This window comes from Dasypus novemcinctus, chromosome 9 (genome assembly GCF_030445035.2).
Source record: "Dasypus novemcinctus isolate mDasNov1 chromosome 9, mDasNov1.1.hap2, whole genome shotgun sequence".
Classification (NCBI taxonomy): Eukaryota; Metazoa; Chordata; class Mammalia; order Cingulata; family Dasypodidae; genus Dasypus; species Dasypus novemcinctus.
In genome coordinates, this window is record NC_080681.1 from 102095120 (window position 1) to 102119344 (window position 24225).

The 24225-nt window shown below is 45.0% G+C and overlaps 2 protein-coding genes across 4 annotated transcripts in view; one reads left to right on the top strand and one right to left on the bottom strand.

Annotated features, from left to right (window-relative positions):
• Nucleotides 1-1012: 1012 nt before the first annotated feature.
• FNDC5 (fibronectin type III domain containing 5) lies at nt 1013-22876 on the top strand. Of its 3 annotated transcripts, none has more exons than XM_058303966.2 (6): nt 1013-1115; nt 2710-2825; nt 3271-3469; nt 3813-3902; nt 5744-5877; nt 22735-22876. In XM_058303966.2, the coding sequence occupies exons 1-6, from the start codon at nt 1028-1030 to the stop codon at nt 22759-22761; spliced, it is 654 nt and encodes a 217-aa protein (XP_058159949.1). In that variant the 5' UTR covers nt 1013-1027; the 3' UTR covers nt 22762-22876. The 3 variants fall into 3 exon arrangements, with proteins under 3 accessions (XP_058159949.1, XP_058159950.1, XP_058159948.1); XM_058303967.1 differs by lacking the exon at nt 22735-22876 and adding an exon at nt 6243-8349; XM_058303965.2 differs by lacking the exon at nt 22735-22876 and adding an exon at nt 6901-7054.
• S100PBP (S100P binding protein) overlaps nt 10907-24225 on the bottom strand; it is a 64857-nt gene continuing 51538 nt past the window's right edge. Inside the window, exon 7 of the mRNA XM_004471369.5 lies at nt 10907-13598. Coding sequence (XP_004471426.1) covers nt 13457-13598 — 142 coding nt within the window. The 3' untranslated portion in view covers nt 10907-13456. The remainder of the gene's footprint in view (nt 13599-24225) is intronic.

Sequence of the window (24225 nt, forward strand, 5' to 3'; positions counted from 1 at the left end):
CCCAGGGTGGGTGAAGTCACTCAGGTACAAGTTTGAGAGGTTGCTCGGTCTCTGTTCAAATCCTGGCTGTGCCGTGGGTCTTTGGGCAAGTCAGGTAACCTCTCCAAGCTGCAGTCCCCTCCTATGAAATGTGTGAACAGTAGAGTAGACCTTATGGGTAGCAATGAGAATTAAGCGACATAATGCAAGTAAAGCCCTTAGGACAGTATGGGGCGCACAGCAGATGCTCCTTCTTACTCTCACCATGGAGACGAAAAGGAAAAGGACCGAGTGCCTGAGGTCACAGAACCAAACCTTTCCATGAGAGCAACCTCTTTCCCAGTAAACCTACGTACGAGCACTACTTAGCACTGTTTAGTTACCCGACCCAACCCTGACTATTTCCTTCCTGACTGCAGCACCCCTCGGGTCTGAGCAGGGGTGGGGGGGGGGGTGGGATCCCCAGGCCGAGGGAGGGGAGGTCAGTTTTGGTGTGGGATGTGGGCACAGATAAGAATTTGCCTTGCCATGGCACTTGCCCTCCCTCTCACCTGGGAGAGGGCAGACTTGGGGGCCGGGTCAGGACTCTGTGGGCGGGGAGGGGGCCGAGGGGGTCCAAGACCCGAAGACCAGGAGGTAGGGGCTGACCGTGGCGGGGGGCGCAGGGGACCGAGCTTGGGCTCAGGCAACAGGCAGGAGGGGAAGGGCCGCCAGACCGCGAAGCCGCCCTCGGCGCCCTAACCGCGGTCCGCGCGGGGGCAGGAGTGGGGGCGCCCTCCGCCCCTCACCCCGCCCCCGCGCTCTCCCCGCAGCGGGGGCGCCCCGCCCCCCGGGCGCCCGACGTGGACGCGGCCGCCGCCGCCGCCGTCGCCGCCGCCGCCAGCGCGCGGGAGTCGCTGTCCGTGGAGCCAACATGCAGGCGGCGCCGGGCGGCGCAGGGCGGCCGGGCCGCGCGGGCCGCGGGCCGGAGCGCGAACGCGGGCGGCCGCCGGGCGCCGGCGCCGCGTCCCCCTGCGCCGCCCCGGGCCGGCGGGCAGGAGGGGCCGCCATGCGCCCCGCGCCACCCCGCGCCCGGCCGCCCCGCGCCGCGCTCCGCCTGTGGCTGGGCTGCGTCTGCTTCGCGCTGGTGCAGGCGGGTAAGGGGGCCCGGGCGCGGGGCTCGGCGCCGGGGGGCTGCGGGCGGCGGGCGCCCCGGCCCACTCCACTCCCGCCCCGGGCGCTGGGAGTCCTCAGGCCCCCTCGCCGCTCCCTGGGGCCCCCTGTCTTTGCGCGCTCACTGCTGCCCTCACCCAACACCCCGGCCTCTTCCCCACCTTTTTGACCCTCGGGCCTGCCCTTCAGACTTCAAGCCCCTCCGTTTCCCCTCAGCCCTGGGTTTTCGAGGGTCTTGTGGTTCCCTGCCTCCATTCCCACTCCCCTGACCCCAGACCTTTGCCGCAGGTTCCTCTAGCTCCCGTCTCTGGTCCAGGGAGTAGCTGAGGACGCCAGCCGCCCCCCCACCCCCCTCCCCCACGCTTGGGCCTCCCTCCCCTGTCCCCAAAGATGTCTTAAATCCCTGCAGGCCAACTCTACAGGACAGAGCGGGCTGGGATCCCCGTGTGCGTGCATGTGGCGGGGACATGGAGACCAGCCAGAGGGCATGGGGCGGTGGGGTGGACCCCTGAGTCTGCGCCCCCATCCGCCTTCCCCAGCCTCTCCGGCGCCCTGTGCCCTGTCTCTGCCCTTCCTGGCAGCTGCCTCGCTCATGGGAGCTCGGCTCTCTGCTTCCCTCCCTGTCTGCCTCTCACACCCCACCTGTCTCTTCTATGGCTGGCGCCCACTGCCACCTGTCTGTGTCCCTCAGGCTCTCTGTCTCCATGTCTGGCTCTGTCTGCCCCAGGCTCCTTGGGCCTCGGGTCGGCTCCTACGCGGGCTGAGGGGTGCTGCTGAGGCCCAGGTCTTTCCCTCTGGTGACAGAGGCTTGTGTGACTCCTCAGCCCGCCCTGACCCCACCTCCCGTCGCTCCCCACCCCCCACTAACCCCCACTCATCCTCTTGGCCATCCAGAAGCTCTCACCCTGTCTCTTGACTCCACTCAGGGGCCCTGTTCAGTGATCCCAGCACCTTAGCCCTTGGGGCTGGTGGGGTCTGGGGAAGAGTCTCTCATAGACCCTTCCTCAAGCTCCATTCTGCCTGTGTTGCCACAATTCTGGGGGCACCTCTGTTGCTCCTCATTCCTCCTCAGGCTCACCCAGCCTGGCTTTTAACCTCTGGTTCTCTCTCCTTTCCACAAGGTCATTCACTTGAGAGTGCAGTATTCTAAAAAGAGCACTCTCTAAAAATTAGAGTCACTTGGACTGCTTTTCATCAGAAGAACCTTCATCTCCTGCAACCCTAGTCACCTATGCCTTCCCCACACCTATTCTCCCACCTCTTACTGCCCCTCATTAGTCTGGCCCTGCCAGAGGACTGTCAGTTTTAGCCTTGGACTTCTGTCAGGGCCTGCCTGTGGCTATCAGGGGCTTCCATCCAGGACATAAGGAGCCTGGGGCCTCTCAGTCCTGGCTCTTCAAGCCACTAAGAAATGGAGACCCATGTCCCCTAACCCCACCCCCATTTGAAGCCTTGGTTTCTTCCTTCCTCACTGCCTGGTCTTTCCCAGGTTTCCTTGTGTCTACCCTGCCTCATGAGGCAGTGGGCCTGGGCCTCACAGCAGGAGGCGCTCAGGCTCAGATGTCTCCCCACCCCCAGACAGTCCCTCGGCCCCAGTGAATGTCACTGTCAGGCACCTCAAGGCCAACTCGGCGGTGGTGAGCTGGGACGTGCTGGAGGATGAGGTTGTCATTGGATTTGCCATCTCCCAGCAGGTAACCCTTGGGGGTCTCTGGGAGGGAAGAAGGCATCAAGAGAGTAGAGGCAGATGGGGGGTATGGAGAGCTAGAAAGGAAAAGGAATGAGGGGCAAGTGAGAAGGGCAAAAAGTTGTACTTTTGACTTGAAATTAGGACCCCAGAAGTGAGGGAAGTTTCAGGAGCTTTCTATTGGAACATAAGAATTAAGAGCATGGTTTTGACCTCAGACAGACCTGAGTTTGGGATCTGGCTCCACAGTTTCCCTAACCTCTTGGAACCTCGGTTTCCTTATTTGTAAAGTGGAGATGATACCTACCACCAGAGACGATGGGGTGATAAAGTGAGAGTATGTAAAGGCTTAGGCATGGCAGCAAGGGGAGCCAGTGGCCTAGCCTGGAGAGGTGGGCTGCGGCAGTGCCTGTGACTAGGCAGGGTGACCAGGGGCTGCCTCTGCCTTGCAGAAGAAGGACGTGCGCATGCTGCGCTTCATCCAAGAGGTGAACACCACCACCCGCTCCTGCGCCCTGTGGGACCTGGAGGAGGACACTGAGTACATCGTGCACGTGCAGGCCATCTCCGTCCAGGGCCAGAGCCCGGCCAGTGAGCCAGTGCTCTTCAAGACCCCACGTGAGGCAGAGAAGGTGGCCGCCAAGAACAAAGGCAGGCTCGGGTCGCTGCCAGGAAGTCATGGGTGGGGGTGGGGTGGTCAGGACCAGTGTGGCGTATACTTGAGCAAGCATGAAACACTCCCCACCCCCCAGCCAAGTGAAGCTCTCCCTGAGAAAGGAGGGTCACTCTAGTCCCCAAGGATAATGGATATATTACCCCCCAATTTTGGATTAAGTCGTATCACAGCCGCCCCACAGAGCCATCAACATGTTCTTGAATGTCTGACAATAGATGTGGGTGCACATAGAAATAAGCACTTCTTATTGTGGCCTGGCCCTGGAGGAGTGGCGGGTCCAGGGAAGGAGCCGGGGACCTAATGTCTTTCTCCCCACAGACGAGGTGACCATGAAGGAGATGGGGAGGAGCCAGCAGCTGCGGACAGGCGAGGTGCTCATCATCGTGGTGGTCCTGTTCATGTGGGCGGGTGAGTGAGGGCCTCCAGGCCCTTCTTGCTCTTCACTGACCAGGCCTCTCCCCTCACCTTGCAAGGAAACTGAGGGGAAGGGGCTTGGCGATCTCTGAAAGAAGAGGTCAGATGTCCAAAGTCCTGCGTGGGACAGCTTTGGGGACCAGGCCGATCCCTTCTCTAACTCACCGCCAAAAATAGCCTTGTAGGGTACATGAGTACTTGCTCTTCCCTTCTCTGAGATGTGGTCCAGGATCCTGGGGGTGGATACATCTACAGGCCCTTTCCCTTCTGGCCATGGCTGCAGCTTCCCCCCTTCTGAGTTGCTGTGCTTTCAGTGGCTCCAGGCCTGGGCAGCTCAGAAGTCGCCGCCTGGCTTCATGCTTGGGATAACCTTCTAATCTACTCATCGTTCCAGGTGTAGCTCCAATGAGACTGCCTCTGTGAAACCTCCCCCTGGCGCCATAAAAATGGCCCTCCTGCCTCTGTGCTCCCATCTTCATACTCAACTCACTAAGCATTTCCTGAGCAACACTCCATCCCAGGCAGTAGGGCTACAGTCATGACTAAGAAGAAACTTGTGCTTGCAAGGAGCTCAGTCTGGGGAAGCCAGATCTAAACTTAATTATAATTCAATGTGATGAGTGCTGTATTAGTACCATGTATGGGAGCAGAGGAGAGGGAATTAATTCTGGGGCTAGAGGCAGAAATCAGGAAAAACACAGAGGAGGTAGGATGGGAATTGAGCTTTGAAGGATGAATAGGAGTTCACCAAGCGGTCAAAAAAGAACATACATTATGGGCATGTGTTCAAGAAACAAAGTAAGCCTAATCTGGCCCAGTACACCTATACCCCAAGAGAGAAGGAAGAAAGTAGAGGAATAATGGAGTAAGGTTGTAAAGTAGACTGGGGTTTGCTTTAAAGGACTTGAGCATCATGCTGAAGCTTTATTAGCCTGATGGTTGAGAGGGCAGGCTCTGTTGTAGAATCTTTTGGAAAGCAATGTCTTTAGACACATAGGAAAACAAGCACTTGAAAACAGTAAAAACAAAGGGCTGAACAAGATAGGAGGTTTGCTTTTGGTGCATGATTAGACTTGGCACCGATAGTATTTACATAATCATAACAATATAAACACAGTGAATTAACCGAAATTGTGTTGTAACTCTGTTATTGTGATGAAGAAGAAAAGTGGGGGAGTTAGAAGGCTTTATCTACCATGGTGAAAGTCAACAGAGAATATCTGAAACAGAAACATCAAGAAGTATCAGTATAAATATTTAGATGTATAAAGGTAAAAGAAAAAAATGGGGATAACCCTGGGAAGAGTTGGAGTTGGTTGCCTTAATGCTACCATATTAGTTTGATAAGAATAAAAATATAACAAGAGTGCAGGTCCTGGAATTCACATCCCAGCTCTACCCTGGGGTGACCTTGAGTAAGTGATTTAAACTCTCTCCATCGCCTTCCTCACTTGTCACTGAGGATGGTAATTGGTGCCCTTACAGGGCTGTTAGAAGCATTAAATGAGATAGAATATGTCAGTGAACAGCACAGGACCTGGCACGTGCTCAGCAAATGGGGAAGGGAAAAGGTTAGAGGTTTGGTTAAAGCCAAAAAGGGAGAAGACACGATCAGATGCATGTTGTAGAAAGATCAGCCTGGCAGCAGTAAAGGGGTGCCAGTAAGGGGACAGGTAGAATCTGGAGCCAGAGCCCAAGGGAGATCATTGCAGTAGTGCAGGTGGGAGAACGTCCTGAGCTGGGTACCTAGCAGCAGCTCAGCGAGTGCTAGAGAGGATAAAGCAGGCAGGGCAAGGACTCAGGCTCAGGTCTCTGACTGCTCCCCTCCCCCCCAGGCGTCATCGCCCTCTTCTGCCGCCAGTATGACATTATCAAGGACAATGAACCCAATAACAACAAGGAAAAAACCAAGAGTGCGTCAGAAACCAGCACACCAGAGCACCAGGGCGGGGGGCTTCTCCGCAGCAAGGTGAGGGCAAGATGTGGGCCTGGGTGGGCAGTCACAGGACTTGTGTGCTGGTAGTCCCTGGACCGCACAAGGGGTCAGCAGGGCCTGGCATGGCTACAGCTGGACAGACCCAAGCTTAGCTGCTCATTGTGTGACACTTGGGACACTGCAAATTGATTTTGGATTCTTGCCTTTTGCAGGGTGCCAGGGGTCAGTAGAGGTGAGGAAAAAAAAAAAAAGGAAAAAGAAAATGGGGAGGGTGGAGTTCTCAGTTGGTGTGAGAAAGCAAGAGTCAGGCTTCCAGACTCATTTTTGCTCCTGCTGTGCTATATGACCTTGGGCAGGTACTTCACCTCTGTAACTTCATTTCCTCTCCTGTAAAACAGATATGAAAACCTTTTCAGTACTTGCTCTGAGCAGCTCAGAAGGAAGACGGTAGAGAATGCGAGGATCTCATGGTTCTAACGATGATTATCCAACCAACATCTGGCTCTCTACATCTCTTCCTCCCTCCATCTCCTTGTACCTCCTGGTTAACTGTCCTCTCTCGGCTTCTCTCTTTCTGGCACATTTTCCTGAGGCCTCTGATTAACCCCCATCTTCAGAAGCACCTCAACAATGTCAGTCGCTGAGGCTGTGCTCAGAAGCACATCTGTGGCATGGATAGAACCAGCCAGAGAGATGGTTCCTCCAGGGGTAGACTGGGGTAGCAGGGGCCTTGGGCCAGGACTCGGTGTTGGCCATTCAGCCGAATGAGGCTGAAGTCTGGGTTTGAGAAGGCAAAGAGACGAGACATCTGAGCAGGGCTACTTCTTTCCTCCCACAAGTGACAAGAGCCTGGCTTTTAGGCTGCAACCTTGCTGTCCCTTTCCTTCTTCTGTCCTCTACGTGTTTCCAGCCTTGCAAGTCTATTCAGTTGGCCCTGGCTGCTTCTGTTATTTCTTTTCTCCCAGTTTCCAAACAAGCCCTCAGTGAACATCATTGAAGCGTGACTGCCTGTCTGCAGAGAAAAGGATTTCATTTTTCTTCTCTGCTGGTCCTCAGGTCCACAGGCACAGGGAGAGGGAGGACTGCAGCAGGGGGAGGAGGCACAGCTAAAGGTACAGCTCTCCCTCTGCCCTCTGTCCTAGCCTGGTGAAGGAGGTTGAACTAAAAACCCAAATTCCGCAAAAAATAAACAAGCCACAAAACTAAAAGGCCTGACCCCATTCTGGAAATGGCAAAGCTGCACAGCCTTCTGCCTCCTCTCCTCTCCTGGACTGACTTCCTTTTGAGAAAATGCACAAAGCTCCTAGGAGATGACAAGTACCTAGACTGACTAAAGCTGTGTCTTTGAGACCAAGGAACATCAAGGAAGCCATGGGGCTGCCTGCCTTGTAGGGTCATGGCTGCCATCAAGCCTTTTCTAGATCTAGCCATCAAGGACTTGTCTGTGGTGTGATATACAACTTGGCAAGTGTAAGATGATATATCTTTTGTCTCTTTTGGAAAACAAAATTGGAGACCGCACTCCAGAGGGCAGAGGGATTTCCCCCAAGGACTGAGCCGGTTGCCTGTATCCTTTATCTTCCCTGGCCCTTATTTTGATTTTAAGATCATCATGCTGAACTCTTAAGAAGACAAAGTAGTAGGAGAACTGGGAACTGTTGGCCTCATTTCTTTAGGAAACATCTCTTGGAGTTTCAGCAGTGCTGGCTTGCACAACTGAAAAGGTACATCCTCATCTAACATCCTGGGAGCTGCTAAACCATCCTCTGGAGCAGAAGCTGCTGGAAGGCAGGCCTGAGCCATTCACCATCAACGGGCAGAGTAGCCTTGGCTATCATCACTGGCCTCTGGGGTCTCCATATTTTGCCATCTCACCCAGGGTTCTGTAAAAGCCACCCAGGATTCTCATATCCTTCCCTAGGGCCTGACTGGTATGAGGTAACAAGTCTCTCTCTCCACTGCCTCTTTCTGGTTAAAAAAAAATGGTGCTTGAGAAGGGAAGGCAGATTCTTCCCTAGGACTGACAAGTTATGGCTACCAAATGCCTCCATGGGAGGAGATGGACCTCTGAATCCTTCCATTGGTGGACAAGGATGGGAGTGTGAGGGAGACAGTGCCTAGCACAAACCTGGCACACAGTAGGCACTGTTTGTTGAACTGAAGAGTAAGAGCAATGGCCCCCAAGCCAGAGAGCTGAAAGCCATCATCAATGACCGCCCCTTCCTTCTGGTCCACAAGAGCTCTCGTGACTGAGTTGACCACCATTCTGCTTTGCCCGAGTGTGGCAGCACAGGGAGGAAGGAGACAGGGTAAAGGGTGGCTGTCAGCAATACTAAGGGCTTCCTCATGGAGGGAATGAGGCTCCACTCCATTGTCTTGTGACTTCCATCCCTGCTGAATGGGGCTGCAAGGCCAAGGTTCCTTAGGGGAGAGGTACATACCTCTGATACAGTTAGAGCAATAACCACTTTTTAAATGTGAAATAAAAAGACAAATGAAAAGGCACATCCTTGTCTTCTGGTAATTGCCCAAATGTTGCCCTCTTTTTCTGGCAATTGGCAGCAAGTCAGGATGTGTGGAGGAGGGAATCAGTTCTCTCTCCATTTTGGCCTGCAGCTTCTTAGGGACATGCCTGCCAGCCAAGCTGGAGTTGGAAGGGAAATCTCGAACAGATGGGGGTGCACGTGTGGGAGGAGAAAATAGCTGCTCTATCATCTTATTACTGAGGCCCTCCCAAACCAAGCTTGGGCTGCCTCACTGCATGGGAATGCAGGCTGGTGCTCAGATTTTAAAACAAAGGGTTTTCCCCTCTGGGTACTTTCCCTGGCCAAAGGAATATAGTTCTTGTTTCTTCCCAGGGCGAGAAGGGAAGTGGAGAACTATAAAAGCTGCTATCAGCTCAGTATTCATAGCATGCCATTCTGGGATGTCAAAGGAACGTCATTATGATCCCATAGCAGGCTGAGAGGCATGGTAATTATGCCATCAGCCAATGAGCAAACCAGTAAATGGGGCACCTTGAGCATTTCTGTCCAAAGCCAGGAAGGGCTTGGAGAGAAAATGTCAGGTGAAATGGGCCTAGGATAGACTCATCCGTAAGGTTCTGAGAGCAGAGGGAAAGCAAAAAGTCTTAGAGGCTGAGTGGGAAAGTGGGAAACTGATTCACACTCAGAACTCTAAGCCAGACCTCAGACAGGTACTTCCCAGGCCCTCTGCTTGTCTGGTACCAGATGGAAAAACCCTAAGTCAGCATCCCATACAAATAGCTGCCAGTGGGTCTCAGGGAGCCCTGCTAATGGAGGTTCCTGTCATCAAATTATGTGCCTGAAGTGGCAGTACATAAACGGTATGAGGGGAAAGGAGAGATTGGCATTCCTGGCTTAGATAAACTCCATTTATTTGAATTGCCTTCCTAAGACCCCAAGTTCTGCAATGGAACCTTCCGGATTCAACAGTATTTGCAAAGTAGAACTCGACAGTGTGACTTGGGATATGGACTTTTCTTTACCACTCCCATAGGGTGGGAATGGCATAAGGCAAGTTCTTTGAGCCAGGAAATCTGACTTCCAAGCTAAATTGCAGGAAGTCTTTATATACAAATAGTTCCTTAGTGATACAATCTTTCAAGACTATCACTTAGACTGCTTTAAAAGTTGTCCCAAAGATTACATTCCACTCCGGTTAGTGAGCGCTGGGGAGTCTGCTTTTCTGTCTACGGTATGTTCCAGTTGTCATAGGAAGAGGATGGGTGGAGAGGCCTGACAAGGCAGGAGCATGTTCATTAAGGAATTTCACCACTGACCAGCTGATACTTATGACAAGTGGTAATTTTTTTCTGGACAGGTGCTCTGGCATACAAAGCAGTCACATCCTAGACTCAGTATCATTGTTTTCTCTTAGAAAACCAGGATAGCAGTAAGGAAAGCAGGGAGTTTGGCTTTCTGGTCTTTAGGTGGTTTTTTTCCCGCCTGTAAAAGCTTAAAATCAGCCAATTAGAAAATGAGCACATTCCTCCTAGAGAAGGCCCTTTCCTCCTTTTTTTTCCCCACCTTTACATAATATAAAACAAACTGAGGGTAAGGGTTGAGGGATACCACCACTTCAGAAAATTCAGTCTGGTCTCTGAAACCTTTGAAACACATTGCTAAAAAGGAAATAAGCAATCACTGGACAAAGGATCATCTACACCTGGCAGGAACGGGTCAAGAGTACATCAGGTTCAGACAAGAATATCAGATAGCTGAGTACTTGGCACATTTATATTGGGCCTCTTGCCCAGATTGTAGAATATATATACTAGATAAAACTTATAGTACAGCAGGACAGAGAGCCTGTCCAAATATGTTGCTACTTACCTTTTCTCAGCTCAAGTTGAGATTTTAAAAGCATTGGCTAATGTAGGTGACAACTATTATTGCCTTCCCTTTCATCCTTGTTCCTGGGGGTTAGTCTGAGAAGGACTAACACAAAAAGGACCTAAGGAACTCTGTGTCCCCCACATCTTCCTACACTTATCCAGCCTTCACCCCAGGCCATTCCTTCACCCCCTTTCTGGGAGCACTTGGTTTCTAGAGATGTTGGGTAAGAACAACCGTCAATTTTGCACTATTAATTTTGGCCCCTCACATCCCTGTCAAAGGGAGAATGTGCCAGGATGGTTCAGCTTCTTCCTTAATCAGTGTGGTTCTGGAGACGCAGAGACTGGAGGTCAACTCCCCACTACATAGCCACAGAAAGGAATGCACGGCAGTGTCTGCCTGCTCTGAGCCTAGCCACCTACCCCTCTGCAAAAATTGCAGCACAGCGGTATTTCAGGCTCTCTCTGTCAGGCTCCTGACATACACCATATGTAGCTGCAAATCCCAATCAACTTCAACACTTAACTGCTGGAACGCCTTTCTTAACACTGTAATTTACCCTCAAAAGAGTAGGGAGTAAGCACCCTCACCTCCCCAGTACTTCTACTAGTGCTACCCCTTTCTCATATCCCACTCACCTACCTACGCAAAGGAAGGCAGATCCTCCACCTCCAGGGTGCAACAGACGGCCACGGTACATAAGCTACTGACAAGAACTTTTATTTCTTTTTAATGACATTAAACACAACTGCTACAAGGGAAAAAACATGATAAAGAAGAAGCATCAAACTTTTAGTTTCATTATTGATCCTGACAACTCAAGTAAATCAGGGCCTGCATTAGATGTGAACTACAGGTTATTTCAGGCTCCTCCTTAAAAGTAAACTATGTAAACAGCACATTTTTACTGTGCTTTGTCAAGACCCCTGTGGTAAGAATGTCGTCATGGATCAAGAAAGCTCTCGGAAGTTAATGCACAAAACCTTACTCAAAAAACATACAGCAAAAATTCCACCTGAAAAACTAGATGTAGATGCCAACACCAAACATAAAAGATATACAACTTTAAAAAGAGATTAAGACACCGGATTTCCCCACTACCATCTTTAAGGCGAACATGCCAGATAATGAGTTTTCTTTGGCTTTTTCTTCCTAAAGAATACCATGTTAACTGCTAGAGAACAGTTTTCTCCTCCTCCATCCCAACATTTAATTAGCTGCTAAAGCTTTAGAAAAACAGAATTATTTGAGCAGGAAGGAAATGTGATTGTCTAGTTATCTCATTCTCTAGTTATCTCAGCACTCATTTGATTTGACAAAGGCAATGCTCCCATTACACATTCAGTGTTAAACCATCCTGCCCCAGGAGGGTAGGGACATGAGTCTTAGATTTTCACCTAAGTAAAATGCTGTCCCTTCACTGCTCAGGTTATCTGGGGAATCTCCTCAGACTGAGAAATAGACAAGTAGCCACAGTGCTAGCTATTCCAGCTACATTTAATTTTAACTATGCAGTAGTTCCAAAGGTGGAAGTGTGGAAAGTCTCACTCCATCAAGCTAATTTAGGGCAGACTGGAAAAGTGACATAGTAAATGCCAATTGCAATAACAGATTTTGATTCTAGCCTCTGAATGGAACTTCTCTTTTGCATTTTGGTCCCAGAATTAAAACCTAAATCTAAATGTCCAAGGAAAAAAAGAATTCCTTGATTGGGTAAATACAGTAAGCACTTCTTAGAGACAATCATCCAAATTTTTATTGGTAGCTTGAATAAACAAGCTTTTCCCATGTCAGGTTCTGAAGTCAGGTAGGATATTTAAGATGGGTTACTTAAATACAAAGATGGGGCCAATGAAATAACAAACCCAGACAGAGGCAGTTAGTGCAACATCACAGGCTAAGTTACAGCAACTATATACAACCTTCACAGGGAGTGAAAAATAGCACAAGTGCTGGGCTGTAAAACCTATCAAAAAGATACCTAGAGCTGTCTGTAAAGAGAGAATAACAAATTCTTAAGACATCCATTAAGACAGTTGCACATTAAGACATCCATTAAGATATGTCAACTTCAGTTAGAATAACAAACCTTAAGATCAGGTAATATTTTTGTATACAGGCTTAATCATTTCTGTTTAGACTGACTTTAGCAGTTATGTGAAACTGCAGCAGAGGCATAACCAAATGAGGAGATGGTACTATTCAGGGTCTGAAGTTGCCTGTTATTAATTAAGTATGGAGACAAACAGGTGCCCCTCCCATAGGAGGGAAGCTTATTTATTAACACATCAACCCATATTTGAAGTTGGGGTTCAGAAGAAACTGAAGACCAAACTGCCAGCTCATTGGCACTGACACTGGCCTGTCCTAGAGTCAAGACTCCGGATGGGCAGCTCCTCAATAAAGAGAGCAGAGGCTGGCTGTCTGAAGAGGCATATTCATGTCTAACAGGAATGCTGCTGATAGAACCCTAAAGAGTGAGGTGGTTGCTCAGTGGGGAGGAGGGAGGAGAAAATCCTTTAAGAAGGGCACAAGAGACAACCATAGTCACAAGATCACAAGGGTTAGTCAGAAGTCTTCTGACATAGTTAAGATGTATAAGATTTGCAAACACCATTGTGCAAAGTAAGTTGAATGAAAAATGAAAAAAAAAAAAGAAAAACCACCACAAAATAAAGGCAGCTAGTAGATACAGAAAGGAGAGCACATTTACACTTTTAATTTGTCCTTTCAACAGGAATTTTGTCCTACTCCATTTTATTTCAAATGCCTTGGATTGCCAACGCCAAAATACTGACAGGTATTCAGAGATTCAAAAAGAAAAGTAAGAGGGAGTGTTAAAAATTACTCTTGTCAGGTCACCATCATCAGCAATAATTAACACTGTTTTGTGGTCTGGTAAGGTATCTTTTCCTTACAGAGTGAAAGATTTTTTAGGGGGGCATCACCTCTGCACAGAGTGGGTGTTTTGCTTGAGATGGAATGTTTTGATTTAATGCTGGCATTTAGGAGGCAGCCAACTTCAATTTAAATTAAAAAACAAACAACTATATCAACAACACTGCTTAAAAAAACACATACATAAAACAGAAGGGATCTCATACAAAAAAATTCAAGTCGACAATGGGCATTTCCAAATGGTGACAAGTTCTTTCAATAAAAATCTTATGAAAAATGAAATCCAAAATCTACAAAGCACAAAACAGCAGAAGGAAATGAGATGCTGCTCTGGACAGGACCCTGAATAGGGACCTTCATTGCTGATGGGATGAGACAAATGGACTGTATGGGAAATCTGGGATACGCTGGAACCGATGATGGCTTCGCATGTTCCTGTCAACCCACTGAGTCAGGCTGTATCTTTGCAGAGGTTTCTGCCGGAACCGGGCATAGTTTCTATCAGGAGATAGGGAAAATAAAAACAGGAAAGATGAGGAATTCAGATGGAATGACTTTGTATACAAAAAAGGTCAGCACAACTATTTTAAGAATATAAAATCAGATATTAATTTCATATTTAAATCTCCCCATTTTAGAAATGTTAAACAATTTGATTTATATGAAAGCCACATTATAAGTGCTGTTTCCTTCCAACTCCCCAAACTACCTAATTCCTATATAGGTGTTGTTGTAATGTGCCATAGACACAAATGTTCTAGGTAAGCCTAATGTATAATGTATAATAATGTATTAGTAGGAAAAAAAACATTTTTTTCCCTCCAGACACCTTTAGAACAGGACCTATATTTCATTCTTTTTTTTAAAAAAAGATTTTATTTATTTCTCCCTGTCCCCCTCACCCTAGTTGTCTGTTCTCTGTGTCTATTCGCTACATGTTCTTCTTTGTCTGCTTCTGTTGCTGTCAGCAGCATGGGAATCTCTATTTCTTTTTGTTGTGTCATCTTGTTGTGTCAGCTCTCCGTGTGTGCGGCGCCATTCCTGGGCAGGCTGCACTTTGTCTTTCGCACCGGGCAGCTCTCCTTATCGGGTGCACTCCTTGCACATGGCCCTATGTGAGGGACACAAGGAGTGCCTTGCCACGTATCAGCACTGCGCATGGGCCAGCTCCACACAGGTCAAGGAGGCCCAGGGTTTGAATCATGGATCTCCCATGTGGTAAACGGACACCCTAACCACTGGGCCAAGTCCTCTTCCCCTACATTTCATTCTTTACATCACACTTATACCTGCAATAAGACCTCATTGTCTGACACAGCTCAAGGTTGCTCAGGACATAGCAGTTAAAATTAGAATAAAATTCCCAGAGAAAGTAAGTCATCGTATGAGTATCACATTACAAGCTTAGAGGCTGAACAATTAATAGCACAGACTCAAAGTAAGGTTTCTTGAGCGTATCCTTCAGTTCATGTACTAGGCTAGAGGTTTGAGGATATTCTGAGATATTCTGATACCATTTTCATCTCTAGTTGTTCTTAACACTGGGGAAACTTTAAAAAAAATGTAAAAATCTTTTATTTTGAAATAGTTTCAAACTTACACACAGTTGCAAAAATAATACAAATAAAGAACTTCAACATACCATCTCCCCAGATACTAGATACACCAATTTTAACATTTTGCCATGACATATTTTTAAACCAAATTGAAATTATACTTACGTAAGTTACATGCTGTTTTAAGAACATTTCCCCATATTATTAAAGTCCTTGAGAGCCATTTTAAAAACATTTTTGAGATATAATTCACATACAATAAAATTCACCCTTTAAAATACAATTCACAAGCCTGTACCACTTTCTAATTCCAGAACATTTTTTTTAAAAAGATTTATTTATTTAATTCCACCCCCCCCCCCGGTTGTCTGTTCTCTGTGTCTATTTGCTGCGTCTTGTTTCTTTGTCCACTTCTGTTGTCGTCAGCGGCACGGGAAGTGTGGGCAGCGCCATTCCTGGGCAGGCTGTACTTTCTTTCGCGCTGGGCGATTCTCCCTACGGGTGCACTCCTTGCGCGTGGGGCTCCCCTATGCGGGGGACACCCCTGTGTGTCAGGGCACTCCTTGCGCACATCAGCACTGCGCATGAGCCAGCTCCACACGGGTCAAGGAGGCCCAGGGTTTGAACCGCGAACCTCCCATGTGGTAGACGGACACCCTAACCACTGGGCCAAGTCCATTTCCCATAATTCCAGAACATTTTTAACCCTCCTAAATAACAAACCCTGCATCCATTAGCAGTCACTACTTCATTCTTCCTCCACCCCGTGCCACTGCCTTTGGGAACCACTACTCTCTGTGTCTATGGATTTGTCTATTCTGGAACATTTCATAAATGGAATCAGACAATATGCAGCCTTTTATGTCTGGCTTGTTTTCAAGGTTCTCCCATGTTGTAGCATGAATATATATATATTTTAATACTTAATCTCTTTATTTTAAATTGTGGTAAAATATATGTAACACAAAAATCATTTTAACCACTTTAAGTGGACAAGTCTTTGACATTAAGTACAGGGGGACCTCGTTTTATGTACACTCAACACATGCCAATTCAGGTGTATACAATTGGAAATTGAAAAAAAATAAAGAGAATTGAAATTTTTAAAAAATTATTTCTATGATTATTTTGTTTACTTATTACTTTGTTTACTTATTGTTACTATTTGTCTTATTTATAAAAATGTGTGATAGATATGTTTGTGTAAGAAATAATAAATAATGGGGTTTGCTATTTGCAATTTTCAACTCATACAAAGAATTCTGCAATGTATTTGTTGTGTAAAACGAGGTCCTAGGGAAGCAGATGTGGCTCAAGCTATTGGGCTCCCATCTACCACACAGGAGATCCAGGGTTCGATTCCCGGGGCCTCCTGGTGAAGGCAAGCTGGCGTGAGTGGTGAACTGGCCCATGCAGAGAGCTGGCCTGTGTGAAGTGCTGGCCTGCTTGGAGAGTTGGTGCAGCAAGATGACACAACAAAAAGAGACATGAGGAGAAATAGTAAGAGATGCAAGGAGAGCAGGGAGCTGAAGTGGCACAAGAGAATGAGTGCCTCTCTCCCACTCTGGAAGGTCCCAGGATTGGTTCCCAGAGCCACCTAATGAGAATACAAGCAGACACAAGAAAACACACAGCAAATGGACAGAGAGAGCAGACAACTGAATGTAGAAATAAATAAATCTTAAAAAAAAAAAAAGAGGTCCTACTGTACATTGACAATGCTGTATAAATTTCACCACGATCTCTTTCCAGACTATTTTCATCATCCCAAACCAAAGCTCAAATTCATTTAGTAATAACTCCCATGTCTCTACTCTTCCCATCCCTGGTAACCATGATTCTTCTTTCTGCCTCTATGAATGTGCTTATTTTAAGTATTTCATATAAGAAAAATCACAAAATAATTGTCCATATATATCTGGCTTATTTTACTGAATGTGATGTGTTCAAGGTTCATCCATATTGTAGCACTTCATTTCTTTTTTAGGATTGGGTAACATTCCACTGTATGGATATCCCACATTTTGTTTATCCATTCTTCTGCTCATAGTCACTTGGGTTACTTCCACCTTTGGGCTAATTTGAAAAATGCTATGATGAACATTGGTGTACACATAGTCTCTACTTTCATTTCTTTTGGGTATATGCTTAGAAGTGAAACTGTAGAATATGATAATTCTATGTTTAACTTTCTGAGGAAGAACAAAACTGTTTTCCTTAGTAGCTGCACCATGTTATATTCCCATCAAAAATGAATGAGGGTTCCTATTTCTCTGCAGCCTCACCAACACCTGTTATTTTATTTTTGAAATAACAGCCATTCTAGTGGGTGTGAAGCATGAGTTTAACCATTGAGCTATACCTGCTCCATAGTATCTTGTAGTTATAATTTACATTTAAAAAAAAATGGCTAATGATGTTGAGCATCTTTTCATATACTTATTGGCCATGTGAATATCTTTTTGGGGGAAAAATCTCTTCAAATCCTTGCTCCATTTTTTTTTTTTAAAGGTACCAGGGCCTGGGATTGAACCCAGGACCTTGTATTAAGAAGCCAATGCTCAACCACTGAGCCACATTAGTTTTTCTCATTTGTTTGCTTGTTGTTTTTTTGTTTTTAGGAGCCACTGAGAACTGAACCTAGGACCTCCCATGTGGGAAGCAGGTGCTCAACTGCTTGAGCCACTTCCCCTTACCCTTGGCCCATTTTTTAACTGGGTTGTTCGTCTTTTTGTTACTGAATTGTAGGAGTTCTTTATTTATTCTGGAAAGGAAATCTTTATCAGATATATGGTTTCCAAATATTTTTCTCCTGTTTTATAGAGTGTCTTCACTTTCAAGGCACAAAAGTTTTCAATTTTGATGAAATCCATTTTTATTGACTTTCTGTTTTGTTGCTTGTGCTTTTGGTGTAAAATTTCAAAATAAATCTGAAAATCCATTGTCTATTACAAGGTCCTGACAATTAGTTCCTGATTTTTTCTTGTTAGTCTTATCATTTAGCTCTCATGTTTAGGTCACTGGTCTATTTTTCATTTTTGTATATGGTAAGAGATAGGGTTCCACATTCATTCTTTTGCAATTGGATTTCCAGTTGTCCCACTGTTCCTTGAAGAGACTATTAAATAGATTTGGCATCCTTGGTGAAAAGCAACTGGCCATATAGATGTATAACTTTATTTCTGGGCTCTCATTCTATTCCATTAGTTTATCCTTATGCCAGGACCATACTGTTTTACTGAAGCTTTCAGTAAGTTTTAAAATCAGGAAGTATGAGTTTTTCAACTTTATTCTTCTTTTTCAAAGTTGTTTGGCTATATAGACCCACTTGAAATTCCCTATGAATTTGTGGGTTAACTTTTTCATTTCTGGAAAAAAAGCAGCTACTGATTCAAGTGATGAATGCACACCTAAGTGATTATACCAGACATCACTGACTATACACTTTGGATGAATTATATACTTTATTAATATGTATGCTTTAAAAATAACCCAATAAAATTCATTTGTTTAAAAAAAAAGAAAGGCTGGGAAACAGACATGGCTCAACTGATAGAGCATCCATGTACCCTATGGAGGATCCAGGGTTCAATCCCTGGGGCCTCCTGACCCATGTGGTAAGTTGGCCCACGTGCAGTGCTGCAGCACACAAGCAGTGCTGTGCCACGTAGGGGCATCCCCGCATAGGGGTGCCCCACATGCAAGGAGAGCCATCCCATGTGAAAAATGCACAGCTTGCCTAAGAGTGGACCACACACATGGAGAGCTGACGCAGAAAAATGACACAACAAAAAAAGAAATGCAGTTTCCCAGTGCCGCTGGATAATGCAAGCAGACACAGAAGAACACACAGTGAATGGACACAGAGAACAGATTGGGGGGGGGGGAGGGAATAAAAAATAAATCTTAAAAAAAAAGGCTGCTGGAATTTTGACAGGGATTGCACTGAATTTGTAGATTGTTTTAGGCAGTCTTTACATCTTAACAATATTAAGTCTTCCAATCCATGTATGCAGCATGTCTTTCCATTTACTTTTAGGTCTTCTTTAATTTCTTTCAGCAATGTTTTGCATTTTTCTGCATACAAGTCTTTGCCTCCTTGGCTAAATGTATTCCTAGATATTTTATTCTTTTAGGTGCTATCATAAATGGAATTGTTGTCTTGATTTCCTTGTCAGATTGTTCAATATTGCTGTATAGAAGCCCACCTGACTTCTGCTGTTCATCTTGTATCCTGCAACTTTGCTGAATTCATTTATTAGTTCTAGTAGGTTTCTTGTAGATTCTTTGGGCTTTTCTATATATAGGATCATGTTATCTGTGAATAGGGATAATTTGACTTCCTTTTTAATTTGGATGGCTTTGATTTCTTTCTCTTATCTGATTGCTCTGTCTGCAACATCCAGTAAAATGCAGAATAACAGTGGTTATTGTCTTGTTCTAGATCTTTGAAGGAAAACTTTGTCTTTCACCATTGACAGTTTTTCACAAATGGCCTTTATCACATTGAGGAATATCTTAGTCAGCCAAAGGGGTGCTGATGCAAATACCAGAAATCTGTTGGCTTTTACAAAGGTTATTTATTTGGGGTAAGAGCTTACAGTTACAAGGCCCTGAAGAGTCCAACTCAGAGTACCGTAAGAGGTACTTTCTCACCAAAGTCAGCTGCCACGTGCTGAAGCAAGATGATGGGGATCTCTGTGAGGGTTCAGCCTTACTCTCTCAGTTACAGGCTGGCATAGGGCTTGTTTCTTTCCAGGCCTTATCAATTGCTCAGCTGCAAACTATCAGGTGAATGGCTCATCTCTCTTCCTGGGGCTGCCAGATGAAAGTTCTCTCTTGTGCCATGTGCCATCTTGGGCCTCTCTCTCTTCCTGTGTGTCTCCTTCAGTGAGTGTCCATCCATTTGTATCAGCCCACCAAGGGGGCGGGTACTCAACCAGAGTCATGCCTTTCTGACTTGGATGAATCAAAACCCTAATTTTAATATAATTTAATCAAAGACATCTCTGCTGAAGGTAATACAATCAAAAGGTATCACACCCAGAGGAATAGATTAGTTTACAAACATAATTTCTCTTTTGGGGATTCATAAATAATCTCAAACTGCCACAAGGAAGTTCCCTTCTAGTCCAAGTTTTCTGAATGTGTTTATTATGACAGGATGTTGGATTTTGTCAAATGCCTTTTCTCCATCAATTGAGATGATCATGTCATTTCCCCCCCCCTTCATTCTATTAATGTAGTACATTACACTATTTTCTTATGCTTAAGCATCCTTGCCATTCCTGGAATAAATCCCATTTGATCATGATGTATAATCTTTTTAATATACTGTTGGATTCGATTTGCCAGTATTTTGTTGAGAATCTTTACATCTATATCTTAAGGGATATTGGCCTATAAATTTATTTTCTTGTTCTCTCTTTATCTGGCTATGGTATCAGGGTAATGCTGGCATCATAGAATGACTTCGGAAGTAATCTCTCCTCACTTATTTTTTGGAAAAGTTTGAGGAGTGGTATTAAATCTTTATTTTTATTTATTTAATTATTTAGGAGGTACCCAGGATTGAACCTGGGACCTCATACATGTGAAGAGAGCGCTCAACCTCTGAGCTACACATGCTCCACTTAAATCTTTAGATATCTGACATAATTCAACAATAAAACCATCCAGTCCTGGATGTTTCTTGTTGTGAAATTTAATAACTTACCCAATATCTTTACCTGTTATAGCTCTGTTGAGATTTTCTATTTCTTCTTGCATCAGATGAGGTAATTTGTGTGTTTCTAGGAATCTGTTCATTTCATCCAAATCTAATTTGTTGGCATTTAATGGTTCATAGGATCCTTTTATAATCCTTATTTCTGCAAGATCAGTAGTACTGTCTCCATTTTATTCCTGATTTTAGTTGTATCCTCTCTTTTTGTCTATTAAAGGTTTGTCAATTTTACTGATCTTTTTTAAAAAAGTTAACTTTTAGTTTTGTGGACGCTCTTTTTTCTTTTATTTATCTCTGCTCTAATCTTTACTATTTCCTTCTTTCTGCTAATTTTGAGTTTAGTTTGCTCTTCTTGTTCTAGTTTATTTAGATGTAAAGTTAGGTTATTGATTTGTGATCTTTCTTTTTTTCATTATTTTTATTAGAGAAATTGTGGTTCTACAGAACATGAATGCATAAAATACAGGATTCCCATATACCACCCTACCACCAAAACCTTGCATTGGTGTGGAACATGTTACAATTGATGATTGCACATTTTTATAACTGTACTATTAATTAAAGTCCATGGTTTAACTTAGGGTTCCCTGTTTATGTAGTGTAGTTCTATGGAATTATTATTTAAAATTTTATCATCCATATATACAATCTAGCATTTTCCCTTTTAATCATATCCAGATATATATTTCAATGCTGTTGATTGCATTCACAATGTTGTTACCATCACCACCATCCATTACCTAAACATTCCCGTCATTCCAAATAGGAACCCTGTACATTTTAAGCCTTAACCTCCGATTCCCTATCCCCATTCCGTACCCTGGTAACTTATAGTCTGCGTTCTGATTCTATGACTTTGCTTATTCTAATTGTTTCAAATCAGTGTGATCATACAATATTTGTCCTTCTGTGTCTGGCTTATTTTGCTCAACATGATGTCTTCAAGGTTCATCCATTTGTCACATGTATCAGAACTTCGTTTCTTTTTACCACTGAATAATATTCCAGTATAAGTATATACTGTTTTATTTATCTATTCATCAGTTGATGAATCTTCCATCTTTTGGCAATTTGAATAATGCAGTTATGAACATGAGCACTTTTAAAAATAGCAGCCTTGAGCAGCTCTGCCATATGCCTGATCGTCACAAGGCAGGACACCAAGATCACCGGTAGCTGACTTTGGTGAGAAAGCATCTCTGATGGTGCCTTGGTCTGGACATTTCATGGCCTTGGAACTGTGAACTTTTATCCCCAATAAAATCCCCATTTCTGGTACTTTGCATCAGCAAGCCCTGTAGCAAACTAAGATAGCAGGATCCCCAGATCATACAGTAATTCTATACTTAGCTTCCTGAGGAACTGCCAAGCTGTCTTCCACAGCAGCTAGACCATTTTACAACCCACCAGCAATGTATGAGTGTTCCTATTTCTCCATATCTTCACCAACACTTATTTTTCAGTTTTTAAAATAGCAGCCATTCTAACAGGTGTGAAGTTGTATTTCATTTGTGGTTTTAATTTGCACTTCCTTGGTGGCTAATCATGTTGAGCATCTTTTCATGTGCTTTCTGGCCATGTCCTTTGGAGAGATGTCTATTTAAATCTTTTGTCCATATTTTTAATTGGATTGTTGGTATTTTTGTTAAGTTCTTCTTTTTCTAAAAATTTTTAAAGACTTATTTATTTATCTCCCCTTCCCCCCTCCCCCCAGTTGTCTGCTCTCTGTGTCCATTCGCTGTGTGTTCTTCTGTGACCGCTTCTATCCTTATCAGCGGCACTGGGAATTTGTGTTTCTTTTTGTTGCATTATCTTGTGTCAGCTCTACGAGTGTGCGGCACCATTCTTGGGCAGGCTGCACTTTCTTTCGCACTGGGCGGCTCTCCTTACGGGGCACACTCCTTGTGCGTGGTGCTCCTTTAGGCGGGGGGACACCCCTGTGTGGCATGGCACTCCTTGCGCACATTAGCACTGCACGTGGGCCAACCCCACACAGGTCAAGGAGGCCCGGGGTTTGATAAATAAATAAATTTATCTATTTATTAATAGATAAATAAAACCACGGACCTCCCACGTAGTAAGCAGATTCCCTATCCATTGGTCAAGTCTGCTTCCCTCTTCTTTTTAAATGTAGACAACTAGTGCTATAAATATCCCCTCTCAGCACTGCCTTCACTGAACCCAAAAGTTTTATTGTGTTTTTCATTCATCTCAAGATATTTCCTAATTTCCCATGTGCTTTCCTCTTTGACTCATTGGTTATTTAACAGTGTATTGCTTAATTTCCATATATTTGTAAACTTTCCAGTTTTTCTTGTTATTGATTTATTTTTTTATTTTAAAAAAATTTTAGGAAAACGGACTTTGGCCCAGTGGTTAGGGCGTCCGTCTACCATATGGGAGGTCCGCGGTTCAAACCCCGGGCCTCCTCGACCCGTGTGGAGCTGGCCATGCGCAGTGCTGATGCGCGCAAGGACTGCCGTGCCACGCAAGGGTGTCCCCTGCGTGGGGGAGCCCCCACGTGCAAGGAGTGCGCCCGTGAGGAAAGCCGCCCAGCGTGAAAAGAAAGTGCAGCCTGCCCAGGAATGGCGCCGCCCACATTTCCTGTGCCGCTGACGACAACAGAAGCGGACAAAGAAACAAAAGCAGACAAAGAAACAAGACGCAACAAATAGACACCAAGAACAGACAACCAGGGGAGGGGGGGAAATTAAATAAATAAAAATAAATCTTCAAAAAAAAAAAAAATTTTAAAGACTTATTTTTATTTCTCTCCCTTCCCCCCCACCCCCCAACTCCCATTGTCTGCTGTGTCCAGTCATTGTGTGTTCTTCTGTGTCTGCCTGCATTCTCGTCAGGTGGCGCCAGTAATCTGTGCCTCTTTTTGTTGCGGCATCTTGCTGCATCAGCTCTGTGTGTGTGCAGCGCCACTCCTGGGCAGACTGCACATTTTTCGTGGGGCGGCTCTCCTTACACGTGGGGCTCCCCTATGCAGAGGACACCGTGTGGTACGGTGCTCCTTGTGCGTGGCAGCACCATGTGTGGGGCAGCTCACCACATGGGGTAGGAGGGCCTGGATACCCAACCCTGGACCTCCTATATGGTAGGCAGACATTCTATCAGTTGAGTCACATTCACTTCCCATGTTATTGATTTCTATAATAGCTTTTTTCCAGTGTTCTAAGACAACAGTTTGTATGATTTCCAATATTTTAAAATTTATTAAGATTTTATTTTAGCCTATCATATTGTCTATCCCGGAAAATGTTCCACATATACTTGAGAAGAATATGTATTTTCCTGTTTTGTGTAGTGTTCTACATATAGCCATTAGATTGGTTAATAGTATTATTCAAGTCCTCTGTTTCCTTATTGGTCTTGTGTTTAGATGTTCTATCAATTACTGAAAATAGTGTACTGAAGTCTCCAACTATTATTGTAAACTATCTATTTCTCCCTTCAATTCTGTCAATTTTTACTTCATTTATTTTGGGGCTCTGTGGTGAGATGCATATATGTTTCAACCTCTCTGTGTCTTTGTACCTAAAATGAATCGCTTGTAGACAGCATATAGGTGGATCATGCTTTTTCATCCCATCTACCAATTTTTGCCTCTTAATAAAGGGGGAGTAAATCCATTGACATTTAGAGTAATAACTGAGAAGGAAGGATTTACTTCTACCATTTAGCTATTTGTTTCCTGTATGTCTTGAATATTTTCTGTTCAAGTGCTCAATTACTGCCTTTTTTTTGGGTAATTTAGTTGCTTTTTTGCAATATACCATTTTGATTTCCTTCTTCATTCCTTTTCTCTATATTTTTTAGTTATTTTCTTACTGGTTAT